Genomic DNA, 13,349 nt, shown 5'->3' with positions numbered 1-13,349 from the left:
TCATTGGACTGTTTTCTGTGTATTGTTAATTGTTTATTGCTGTTTGTGTATTGTTAATTGTTTATTACTGTTTGTGTACTACTGTCATTGTACTGTTGTCTGTGTATTGTTTATTGTTTATTACTGTTTGTGTATTGGTAATTGTTTATTACAGTCAAAAGTCTTAAAAGTTTGCCAGACTTTTGATGATCCCCGACATCTGGGGGGCAAGTTGGCCCTTCATGGGGCTAGAGGACCCTCCCACATATTGAGGCCCCCTAGAGCCATCAACCCTAGAGCCACACATCTTCCAGTAAAGGATGACATCCTGGGACAACTCGGCCCCAAGGGGGCAAATTGGTCCCAGGGTGATCCCAAAGGCTCCTCCCCAAATTTGGGTCCTCTAACCGCACCCACTCCAGAGCCCCAAAACTTTGAAAAAGAGTCAAAGGGGGCGCCTAAAAGGGTTACTTGGATAGCTGAGAAATCTCGAAACCGGAAGTACTTATGGACCCCTTTTTCATCTGAACCCCTCGGGAGGCTCTCTGCTGACCCCTTGAAGGCAGGCCCCACCAAGAGCCCACAATAGATTGGGAGCACCCACTTCAAAAGGTCATGTTATGGCACTATTTTTAGCTCTTAGCCCCAAATGTGCACCATGGGGCCAGGATATTTCTCTCAAGGGTAGGGTCCGATCTGGCCCCAAGGAGGGACTGTCAGAACTCTAAAAAAAATCTAGCCCCGCCCCTGGTGACCCCTGATTCCAAGGGGGCAAACTTGCCCCACATGGGGTCAGATCGCCACGTTTAGAGGACCCTCCCACAAATTGGAGCCCGCCACACGTCCTCCAATAAAGGATGGCAACCTGGGTTACCTTGGCCCCAGGTGGGCAAATTTGCCCCCATGAGGGTCCAGGGCGACCCAAGATGTTCCAAAAATACTATTTTGTACTCTAATGTGGTCTACATAGTCCAAAGTACCTACAGTAGAAAAATTATTTAAGTATCTCTACTCTAAATAATAACCCCAGGGGTAGACCATTTTGATTATTAAGTCCCAAATGACACTTTCATTAAAATGACGTTCTTTTAGTCGCAGTTATCTATTTGGACAAACTACCTATTGCGACTAATTAATGCGAATATTTAATGTTTTTGGTCTTAATTCAAGTGAAATGAAAAGTAAAGTGCTCTTCATTTTCAAATGTAAACTCTGACGAGAATTTGTATCAATTCAATGTACTGATTCTAAATCCTAATGAACATTCTTCCTGTCTATGTGCATATACAAGCTGTGTTCTCTTGTAAACAAGCATTTCTTCGCTGAAAATGCCGAAGTCCAACGTGAAATCTGAAAATCTAAATTTCTGTAGTCGCGATTTTCCCCCCACAAAGTATGTGTTGCGAACAAAGATTAATGAATTGTTTTCGGTCTAAATCCCCTGAAAAGATAAAAAGAAGTACTCGTAAAATCCAAAAAGCAGATTTCGTCATTTTTCACTCCCTTTTTGGCTGCCATATTTTTACAAAAAGAGTCACAATAATTTCTTTTGCAGAATTTGTTTATTTAATGCAATCATCTCATATTTAAAGAAAAAGTCCCATTATCTATCTTTATTTAAGCTGTGCTCTCTTGTAACAAGCACTTAGGAGCTGAAAATGCACAAGTTATAAAAAGGAAAGTATCGGCTACAAAAATAAATTTGAACCATGGAAGGGGATGTGGACCCTGCTTTCATGTTCCCATTAAAGAGTCAAGGGATAGGGTAAGAGGGGACAGGAGTTTATATACACGCAAAGTCTCTACAAAATGTCACTAGAGTAAAATACACAATATGCTAACTTATCAATTTACAATAACTAAACACTGTATATGTACTAGGAAAGTTTACAACTAATCTATCTATAGCAATATATACAATGTCATTTCCTATCAAGTCCAACTAGTTACTACAGGTCTAAACTGTCACACACTTGTCTCCTTCCTACAAAACCGTGACTTGAAATTACACACTGCCTCTTCTTTTTCAGGGTACGTGAATGCGCTGCACAGAGGAGGTGGCTTCACTGATGGCAGGCAGGCAATGGGTTCCAGCATTGTCGCAGTAGCTGATTTTAGGGTTTCCTTCATCAGTGTGGATGTGTATTCTGAAATGTTAAAGATCAGAAACATTCTACATATCTAAAGTTCTTTTGCTTTTGATGTTAATTTTTTTATTGTACTGTACAATACTGTTATGTATCAATAAAAAATTGTTAGTCATGATTTCATTTCTACTTGTCTTGATAAGGCTAAAAAATGTATATTGGTTTCCACTTTCCTGTCCAAATCTAAAAATTTCTGCCGACCCTAACATCGGATTATCCACGACAGTATATTGGGACGCACTACATACCTGAACTTTTAAAAACCCTAATTTACCTTACCAACATAAATTTTGTCTTAAGTCTACGTTCATGCTTTTGCATCTCACTGTGCGTAAAAGTTGCACAAAGAGAAAGAACTATTGGGCAACTCGGAAATTGCATATTACTAGCACCGGCTGAAGTTGACTGAATTTCAATGCACGGATGGTTCATCAATCTTCAATCTCTGGGGCATAAGAATAATTCAACGTATAATAAAAACCAACAACCTACCTACATACCATTAACAATGTTGAGGTGAAAGTGGAAACCAACATATATATTTTTTGGCCTAAGTGACCGTAAGAAACTGATTATGTGATAGGTACCGTTATGTAGGCGTCACTGTAACCTTCCGAACACTATAGTCGCCCTGCTTAAATTTTGGGAAACTTATCTTGTACTGCAGGTCACCATCTCTAGTAGTAGCTTGTGACCTGGATGCATTCTCGTTGTAGTGAATGGCAGCCATCATTAGCCTATAATATAATGTATATTTTTGGTAGTAAAAATCGAATCAAAATTTTTATGATTTACCAGGTACAAAATAATATAACGGGGAAGGGGGGGGGGGGTCATTTCTTGTTTGAAATAAGATTATGGATATTTATTATGCATGCTCACCTACAATACATGCCATGGTATGAAAATGAAACCATCTTTGGGGCAAAATGGTTGATGGTGCTGTGGTACGCCTCAATCTGGGAAGTCTGGAAGAGGGGGGAAAGCTTCGGGATGTCCATCTGTTTGGAGAGTATCAGATCTGACATCTTCTCACTGGCTTTTGATCCTATCCAGAAAGAAGAAAACAAATTATTTTAAAAGCTAAAAACTTATTTACTCAGTTGTAATATTACATAGTGAATAGGTAGCTTTGCATCAATCCATAGAATATCTTTGTATTCTTTATCAATTGGAAGTATAAATCAAATGAGCAGAATATTTTACCTGCTTTCAACCACTTCTTCTGCTCATTGCCTTCAAGGGTGCTGTGGGCACATGTTGGAAATAAAGTGGTGTGGACATTGTGGATGTGGTTTTCGACTGACTCCCATATGGCCCACATCACCTCTCCATTCCCATCTGGTGTGGAGGCTGCAACCCAGTACATGTGGTTGGTCAGACTCTTGCACCACTTGACCAGCTCTGCACAGTCCTTAAGCTTGGATGCTGCAACAATTTTCTTCTTAAGGTCTGAAATATTTCTATATAGCTTGACACTCGCTGTTTATAAAATCCATGCAATTAAAGCATCGATGTAACTAAGAAGATTCAGAGCACGTGTGTGTATTGGCCGACAATCGATAATGAGAAAGGCTTTCCAACAGTAAGTAGACAAATGAAATTAATGCCAAGTATAGGCTTACATTCAAAAGTGTGTTTTTTGTATATAAAGTCAGGTTATAAGCAGTGTAGGCATACATATAAGAACTAAACAAGGAGAGAAGAGTAACCACAAACAACGATGTAATTTTTGTAAACGTTTTGTTAATATCAGGAAAGTTTCTATACTCAGCCTAAACATTTGCATATTGGGCATAGCTTAATTTAGTATTTACAAGTATATTCTTTATATTGATATTTAGAGCAATCAATAATCGCAACAACTAACGGGGAAGCTGGGGAAGCTGCTCGTGGCCGTGAAGATACAGCTGTTTACCCGAAACATCACTAGAACCTCAGGACAAAGTCGTGGAAGATTCTCAACAATACGCAAGTTCAGTTCATATAAAATTCTCATTTATTGTTGAAAAAAGTCCACAGGAACAATGACTAGATCAAGATATTAGACATATTTTAGAACACCCCCCCCCCTCCCCGAACAACACCCTGGTTTAAATTTACGTTTACTACATTAGATAAACAGAATATGTATATATATATACATACTATATTTGAAATGGTACAATGTTAATGACATTAATCAATGCAACCACACAAAATGCATATGTGTGTCCAATGTCCAGCCCCCCCCCCCCCCCCCCCCCCCCCCCCCCCCCCCCCCCAAGACCTAGTCTGTAGGCTTTTTCCCGTCTTTTAAAAAAAATGTCATGTTTTCTTACTTAATTCAAATGCTTTATGGGCCCAGGATTGGTTTGAGAAATGTAGTGAAATGAAAATCATCATTATTGAATGTCAAGGTCAAACATTGTGAGAATCAAAATAGAATGATGTGGTGTAAATGTATCTAGATTATTTTATATCTGATTGGGGGAAGCCCCATAAGTGGATGCAGTGGGGTATTAATTTAAGTAAACAAGTATCTTAGTTTCTTCTTTCAGAAATAAGTAAACAGCAAGAAAGTTGATACATAGGGCATTGCAATCAAGCAGCCACTACTACGGGATGTGGATTAAAGTTACTCGCAATATAATCATCCCTACAACAGTTACTGCCAGAAAAAGAGCATCTGACAATAATGCTGGCAATTTAATTTGTATGTTCACCAAATACTACATTTCCTTTCTATTTAGTAAAAAAATATTTCAATAGGTATGGCAATGAATTGGATTTCAATGAATTGATTTTACATGTATATGTAAATTGTCTGGTATTTTGTGCAGGTATACACACACGAATGTATTTATATTTTATGTGATATTTTTGCATGCTTAATATTAATATAATATTATTACTAATAAATGTACAGCTGTATGTGTCTAAAATAAGTATTGATTGTTCCTCCTTTCATTTCAGGTGCAGCGCAAACCGAATAATAACTATGTACTCAGAGAAATAAATAAATGCTGATTCCTTAATCCGACATGAATTGTTTCCTTTTTTCTGGAGAGGTACTTCGAAATCACATTTATGACCAAAAGATGGTAAATGTAAACGTTGATGGCCTGTATATCAACATCAGGGAAATTATGTAAACAAAATACATATTTATTTATCACGGAGTAATACTTATAGGTTATAGACTTTGTATGGGAAAATATGACGACCGAGCTTGCGAGGTCCGTCCGCGACAAAAAAACGAGGTAGTCATATTTTCCCATACAAAGTCTATAACCTTTTTATTATATACTTTCAATTTCATTTAGAAACTAACAATGATTTATTTTTAACAATTTCTTTATTGGTTTAACTGAGTAAAAGATGAAAAACAGGAAAAAAATTGAAAATTAACGACGTAGTAATTTGCTTGGTATTGATTGTGATGTATTGTTTGCGGGCCGGAATGTTTCCGGGCATATATTGTGTGATATATGCCCGCAAACTTTTAAAGAAAACAGAAGAGATGAAATTGAAAGTATATAATAATAACATTTATCTACTGTATATTATCAACAAATATGCTAAACAAAAATTCGAAAACATATATGCTGTGTGTCCCTTCAAGATTATCGTGTTTCAAAACATGTTGAAAATTTGTTTAACATATCCTAAACATGTTAATTATATGTTTAATACAAGTTAAACATATGTTTAATATATGTTAAACATATGTTGAACATATATTAATTATATGTTAAACATATGTTTGATATAAACTTGATGTTACAATAATAAGAAAAACATGTGAATATCATATGAACAAATTATATGTTTAACATAAGATAATACAAACATATGTTATTCATATGTTTGAAAACATACATTGACCTTTAAGTGCTCCTTTTATATGATTAACATGTTTGAAAACATATGGAAAACATATGTTAATCATATGTTTAACATATGTTGCAATTTTACCAGTGTATATGATACATAAACTTGAATTATAGGAATGTGATGCACTATTTCACTCTTACCTGAACTAGCTGTATGTTGATGACAATGCCTTCCTCCAAGTCAATGGTGCTGTATGAGCCATACTTGGCAGAGTGGCCAGGAGAATCAGCTCGACCATCCTCACCAATGACAAGGGGCTGTCCCTTCTGCTGACATCGCCTAACATACTCCATCTGTTGGCTGTTCCATACACGGGCAATGGAAGGGAACAAAATGGAGGACTGATGGGTGGCAAAGGTTCTGCATGAAATGGTGGCAACCCCCATACACTGCAGGACACGTAAAACCTTTGCTGCCAGGGCTCCAGAAAACAGGATGATGGTAGACAGGGCAATGTTCCCAGCTGGTATGGTTCCAATGGATGGCTGACTGCACCACTGCCAGGAGTATCCACAAAACATACATTCCGTAGCAATCCGGATCATGGTCCCAACTACCTGCTGCACATCTGCTCTGGCAAACCGATGGCACATCTTGCAGCAGTTGAACAGATCAAGTAGCTGAGATTCGCTCACAATGAACTTCCTTTCTTCTAAAGGGTTGTGTGGTACTTCACCCCTAAGATAAATAAAACACACGAGATATTCAATAATTTCATAGATATTCCATTCAAACCAATTTCTAGCTTCGTTTTCTAAAATTATATGTATATTAATTAATGAACTTAGAATATTTTAGAATATCAAATACTCTCATTGAAAATTTGAATTTGAAAGAATTAGACTAAACATGTTCATGAGGAGGGGATATTGACCACAAAATTTAAAGCAAAAATTTAACTACCAACACTTTGCTCTAAATGTAATGGTAATTGCCCCGTCTCTATCAATAAATAACATAACTCACTCCATATCAAGCCGTGATTCATCTGAACTGGAGCCTGATGGTTCATACATGGAGGCAGCTTCACTGACACAAGGAGTAGCCATAGATTGGTCACTACGTAAGGGTTAATGTACTCGTATCACTCCATTCCTTAAAAGTAATGGACCTCAGTCCATTACTTTTAAGGAATGGATTATACGAGTACATTGACCCACTTAAAATCCACTGTAAACATTAATAAAAACTAAATTTTAATTTAATTTTAATCATGTCTTATGTTTTTCATTCTTTTGTAGCATGCATTTATATCTACTTGTATAAAGGTTGACCTACTTTCCGAACACTCCATTCCTGAAAAATAATGGAGTGTTCGAACAAAAGAATGATGTCATAGGTGGATTTTAATAGGAGTCATGTGTCAAAGCAGGTTTGTGTGCTGATTGCGAGTCTGGGATATCATCTCTCCCATTAACCTACACTCTGATACTCCTCATTCTTGGTTGTAGCTCTGCTTGAACACCTTGATAAAAGACAGAGAGAATGAGTTTACTGTCTGTGACCTACACATTCTCTAACATTTTAATTGGTTTATAATCAGATTTGCATGCATCTTTTAATTAAATAATCACCTCTTATTAATCATATTCATATTTTTTTTAATGTACTGTATTATATTTGACAATATATTTATGAAAATTGCTGCTAAATATTTAAACATAAAGATCCAGTTTAATAACTGGAAAACAAACGCTTTCAAAACAGAAACATACCTTTCTCTTTCAAATTTGCAGATACTTGCACTCTGACACTTCTTGTACAAGGGACTGTTGTCTGGTATGATGTGGGTTTTTTTTTCTTCATGCTGATTCTGATAAAAGAAAATATATTTCATGAGACAAGTGATAGGGCAGATGAATGACAATGTCTAATTGTCAACACACGCAAATAAACCTTAATAAATACACCTAAACACAAACATCCTTGCTTTGTCTGGGTTGTGTATTCATGGTGTAGATATTGTAAGATCCCGAACCCGATCATAAATGCACACAATACCTAATCGAGTAATGGTACCAAATGTACATGAACTGATATGGGAAATATCAATTTAGTAAATAGTAGTGTTGTTCATTAAATCATATAGAGATCAACACATACTCATTTTAAAATACTGACTTTAACCCCTCTCCCCATCCCTTTAGTTATTACTTACACATGTAGCTGGATCTGGACCAGATGGACCCAGAGTGTCTGCGGCTACCATCATACATCCTGTATCCATGCCCTCATTTTCTCTTTCCTCAGTGGCTTGATCAGGACCAAGTAATTCAGCAAGAACCTAAAATATACAATACAAATGTTAGGAATCAATATGTAAATACAATACCATTAATTTGCCAGAGGAATATTACATGTATATATACTGAACATTTGCCAGAATGTACTTCATATTCCTAATTTTCCCACGATGTGTTGCAAGTCTAACTCTAATTATGGTTTTTCAATTGTAATCATAATGTATATACTGCTTTAATGCTATATAGCAAAAAGGATGCCCCCGGTTTGTATTGGCCTGTATTTCAAGATTAATCATGGTAAAAATTCTCTTGTAATGATATCTTTGATAGTTTGAAAATTGTATCAGTAAAGACAAACCCTGTTTCTTTCCCGTTTGGCTACAACCGAGCGCTCTGGGGTTGGGGACGACAAGAATGCCTCATTGAGGTTGTCCCGTTTTCTTTTGGGGTAGATGGACGGCGAGTCAATAGCTTGAGTTGATATATTCCAAGGACAGCGGCGTGTTAGGAAACTGGTCCGTGGTACACGTCTGCTCTGGTAGGGAAATCACAATCAACTGGGGTTCCAGTAATTCACTTCCGGTAAGGTCTTGATCACACATCCGGGTAATATAGTATAGACAGCTTAACCCAAGTTAAGTCGCCTAGAAATTTACTACACTCCTCCCTCTCCCATTGTGAAGGCTGAACCCCATTAATCAAAATTAAAAGGTATATACATTAACATGTTAAAATTATCAATCAGGACGAAGGTACCTAATAAATATCTTCGATCCACCCCTAAGAACAATAAACAAAGTCTGGTAAAGGCACCCAAATAGTATCTTAACAGATAGATAAAAACACAGTTGAAGACGCCAGAGTAACATCTTCCTATATACACAGTCTCTGCTCACTCACAGCGCACTTAGACACGGTACAATCTCCGGCTGTTGTTTAAGGTGAGCTGTAGCAAATCGGGCGGTCTCATATCCAAATGAACTGCCACAAAAGCTGCAGTCTCCCCGAGGTAGGCTGGTGTGCTGACTAAAGAGGTTCCCAAGGGAAAATACGGAGCATCTGTTTCCAACAACAGTTTACTTTTTGGAATGGCTTTTAGCCCGGTAAGCTGGTCGTTGTTGAAATATCTAATGGCAGCTGTAATGCCAAAATATACATTTGGAAACTTCGTTTGCCAAAACTCCACTATATCTGCGGTTCCCATGAAGCAATGGACATGTATGCGCTGATCTCTGCTACAATGCTTCTCCATCAACATCATGCAACGACAGTGAACGTCTGAACCATATACATCCCCTGCTGGCCCTCGCAAATGTAGAACAAGTGGTTGGGTGGGCTTAGCAAGTCTCAGCATCTTGATGAAAACATCCTCCTGCTGAAGCCATTCAGTAGGTGATATGGTCCGGTCCAACCCACACTCTCCTAGCGCCACAACCTGTGGGTGATCCAGTAACTGCTGGAGCTTCATCGCTTTTTCCAATGTAAGGGTATGATAGTGTTTCGGGTGCACGCCTACTGCGACTCTCCAAGGTCCTTGCAAATTGAAGGCATTGTCTGGATACGTCCTGGGTTCGCTGTAGACGATTATCCCTCCCACTACTCTTACTGGAAACGCTGGTTTATACTCGACTCGCTCCGACACACTAAACTCAATAAGATCTTCTACCGTGTGTCCCTCATCGTGTCCCCAGATCACCCGACACGTACGGTCCAAGTGGAAGTGACTGTCAAACACAGCTGGTACACAACTATGTCCGGTCGCTTCTCTCTCGTCCGTGCTAGTCTCGTCCACCATCACAACCTCTTCCATGACCAACTCCTCAACGACGGTCTGAGTTTCTGGATACACAGCAGTACTTGCGACCACAACTGGCCTGTCAAGCGTAGTCTCCTGGTCTCTAGGCTGCAAGTATGGTACTTCACTATTGAACTTTGCAAAACTCTCCTGTAAGGATAGGCTGCAATTGTCCAAAAGTGCCAGGATACATCTCCAGAACATCAATACCGCAGGTGAGTTTACTGGATGTAATGAAAACTGTGTTGGTGCTGGAATATTCATCAGGCCACAAACCTGAGTAAATAGATCATGATGGAGGGGATTCAACTTGGCCGACAGAGTAATCTTTCCAGATGCGTTTACTACCTGCACTGCATCTTCCAAGGTGGCTCCTTCTCCTAAGGCTGTTGTTATCAACCACCGCAGGGCTAAAACGCACTTAACCAGAACGGAAAAATCAGCAGAAACTATTCGGAATATTTCTGGCATATGTCGTTGGACAGCGTGCCTCCGAACTCTTCTATCTAAAGAGCTGCACGTAGCCAATGGACAATATTCTACCGATGTTGCCGACTGTCTAGACTTTTCCGCAGGTGACTCACCACGTACTGTGACTGACAGGGTTCTCTTATTACTCTGTACTTTCCTGTCTGGTGGGCACCGGGAATATCCAGTCTGGTTCCGGTCAATTCGCTCTGGCCTGTGTTGCCTACCACAAGACTTCCTTTCCTCTGGTTCCCTTGGATACCATGATCTTCCTTCATCTGTCCATGACCTCTCTTCACGCCTAGAACTCCTTCCTCTAGATCTTGTGGAAGGTCGTGATCTTCTCTCATCCGTCCTGATCCTCGTTTCTGGTCTTGAATTCCTATCCTCTGATCTTCTAGGAGGCTGAGAATCTACAGATGAGGTAGAGGGTCTAGGTTCTGCCATCATACATGGTTCCGTTTCCGGACCCATGTTCTCTCGGACCACTTGGATAGTAGGATCCTCCTTTAGCCGAATGTCACGCGATAACTCGGTCACATACAGCTTTGATGATTTTTGTTTCGTATGGAGCCTCTTACCATCCAACGAAGGAAGATTTTGGTCAATCCAATCATCCGGCAGATCACACTGACAGCTTTTACGGAAGTTGCCAATCCACCGGTTGTTGCCTAATTTCCGAGCCAATTCGTACTGGAGGATGGCAGCACGTTTGAAGTCCCGGTTAGGTAACTGCATGAGGGCGAGATAAAGGCTTTTGTACTCTACCAAGACTTGATTTTGGCTTAATCGCAGAATACAATTAAACACACCCTCATCCTGATGCCTGAGGTCTTCAAACTTGTTACTCCTCCTCACAGCATTCTTCCAGGAACGTTTCTGGGGGCTCTCAGACATGATCTAAAATAGAAGAGCATGTTAAACACAGTCCGGGCAAAGATAAACATCAATTGCCTCAGCCTGAGCTTTGGTTACACTGACAAACGAGCCATGATACCATTACTTGCATTCCTCGCACTGAATCATAAATTCACCATTGTCGGGGCTACGACACAAACAAAATAAACTATCTGTTTTTGACGAGCATCCGACAATCTTACCTTCTTGCAAGTTCTCTGTCATTACAAGGCTTCATTCTGTCATGGTTGATTGTTTCTAACTTTTTTCTAATTTTTACTTTATACAGATAATCTGTGATCTTACGAACAATCAACCCTGGCCCCTTCCATTTTGGTCTTAATTTAGCACACTTACCCTTTGGCGTGGCTGTATCCAGGATGTATACAGAATCACCTACCACATATGAGTGAGTGAAAACCTTAAGGTCATAGTCACGTTTGGCTATAGCTTGATTGGTTTTCAGCTTTTCCCTGGCTAACTTGTGTGTTTCTTGAATTTGAGTTATTACGTCAGACACATACCTATAGTCTGTGTCTTCTTGTTGAGGCCCGGGAAAAATTAAGTCAACAGGAGTATTAACTTCTCTACCCGGCATCAACATATTGGGCGTATAACCAGTTGCTCTATTTACTGATAAACGAATAGCACTTGCCATCTTGGGCAGGTACTCGACCCACTCTGTAGGTGTTCAACTTGCAAAACACCTTACTGCATCCAAGAGTGTTCTATTGAAACGCTCAACTTGTCCGTTTGCAGATGGTCTAAATGATGTGGTTCGTGCTTTATGAATTCCGAGTCTCTCGCAGAGCTGCTTAAACAGATTACTCTTGAAATTGGTGCCCCGATCTGCAAATTTTAAGTGCTGCAAGCACAACAATTGCCAACTATTGACACAGGTTTTATGAATTAACCACAGGAATCGGGAATTTTATCAATAAAGTAGAAATATATGAGAAATGGGCATAAATACTACCACTGAGCTTCGCGAGCTTAGCGAGAGGAATGCAACGCGATTTCGGCAAAATCTGCTCCGGTGCTATGTTTTATTCCAATTTACCGGCGACGTCAATATAGTAAATCGTGGCTATCTAGCTAAACTCACCACTTGGTCTGTGAATACAGCAAGGTAAGTTGGGGACGATAAGAATGCCTCATTGAGGTTGTCCCGTTTTCTTTTGGGGTAGATGGACGGCGAGTCAATAGCTTGAGTTGATATATCCCAAGGACAGCGGCGTGTTAGGAAACTGGTCCGTGGAACACGTCTGCTCTGGTAGGGAAATCACAATCAACTTGGGTTTCAGTAATTCACTTCCGGTAGTCTTGATCACACATCCGGGTAATATAGTATAGACAGCTTAACCCAAGTTAAGTCGCCTAGAATTACTACAATATGAATGAAATGAAACGACTTACAATGAAATGAGTAACGTAATGAAATTATATTAGTATGTTAAATATGAATTATTTCATCCTGTGACACATGGATGATAAAATTTTCCGTGCATTTTTAGCTCTTCTGAGCTGAAGGCTCAAAGAGCTAATCATATGGCCATATGTCTGGCGCGCTGTGTGAGTCAACTTTTTGGATAAAGGGCTATATCTCGAGAACCCCTTGACCAATTTTCGTCAAATTTGTCACAGGGTATCCTTGGCCCAAGGGCTTTCATTTATAATAAAACTAGGGTTGTGACCCTTTAACAAGGGGAGATAATTAGGAAAATGCAAACAAAAGTAGTGGTTGCTAAAAAATATTCTTCTCAAGAACCACTGGGCAAATGATCACCAAACTTATGCATAAGGATGAGGATAGGTTGTAGATAAAAATTTGTTGAAGGCATCATCCTTGGGCAAAGGGTGTGGTCTCAAGGTCACTTCAAAGTTGACCTTAAATTTTTTGCTTAGTATAAGGACTGGGATCATCAAATTTTGTCAGTTGATGCA

At 39.3% G+C, this 13,349-nt stretch overlaps 2 protein-coding genes across 3 annotated transcripts; both read right to left on the bottom strand.

Moving 5' to 3' along the window:
- Positions 1-1,522: 1,522 nt before the first annotated feature.
- On the bottom strand, positions 1,523-7,464 carry LOC125672878 (uncharacterized). Its single transcript, XM_048909091.2, has 7 exons — positions 7,281-7,464; positions 6,969-7,061; positions 6,143-6,680; positions 3,333-3,578; positions 3,009-3,174; positions 2,714-2,863; positions 1,523-2,126 (listed from the first exon to the last, which is right to left on the bottom strand). The coding sequence occupies exons 1-4, from the start codon at positions 7,337-7,339 to the stop codon at positions 3,504-3,506; spliced, it is 765 nt and encodes a 254-aa protein (XP_048765048.1). The 5' UTR covers positions 7,340-7,464; the 3' UTR covers positions 1,523-2,126; positions 2,714-2,863; positions 3,009-3,174; positions 3,333-3,503.
- Positions 7,465-7,802: 338 nt separating this feature from the next.
- On the bottom strand, positions 7,803-12,750 carry LOC125672877 (uncharacterized). 2 transcript variants are annotated; one of them, XM_056143224.1, is made up of 4 exons: positions 12,511-12,750; positions 8,604-11,408; positions 8,161-8,286; positions 7,803-7,815 (listed from the first exon to the last, which is right to left on the bottom strand). In XM_056143224.1, exon 2 carries the CDS (start codon positions 11,403-11,405, stop codon positions 9,153-9,155), a length of 2,253 nt encoding a protein of 750 aa, XP_055999199.1. In that variant the 5' UTR covers positions 11,406-11,408; positions 12,511-12,750; the 3' UTR covers positions 7,803-7,815; positions 8,161-8,286; positions 8,604-9,152. The 2 variants fall into 2 exon arrangements, with proteins under 2 accessions (XP_055999199.1, XP_055999198.1); XM_056143223.1 differs by lacking the exon at positions 12,511-12,750 and having other exon boundaries at positions 8,604-11,415.
- Between the last annotated feature and the right edge of the window lie 599 nt (positions 12,751-13,349).

Source organism: Ostrea edulis, chromosome 7 (genome assembly GCF_947568905.1).
Source record: "Ostrea edulis chromosome 7, xbOstEdul1.1, whole genome shotgun sequence".
Classification (NCBI taxonomy): domain Eukaryota; kingdom Metazoa; phylum Mollusca; class Bivalvia; order Ostreida; family Ostreidae; genus Ostrea; species Ostrea edulis.
This window is presented reverse-complemented; position numbering and strand designations above follow the sequence as displayed.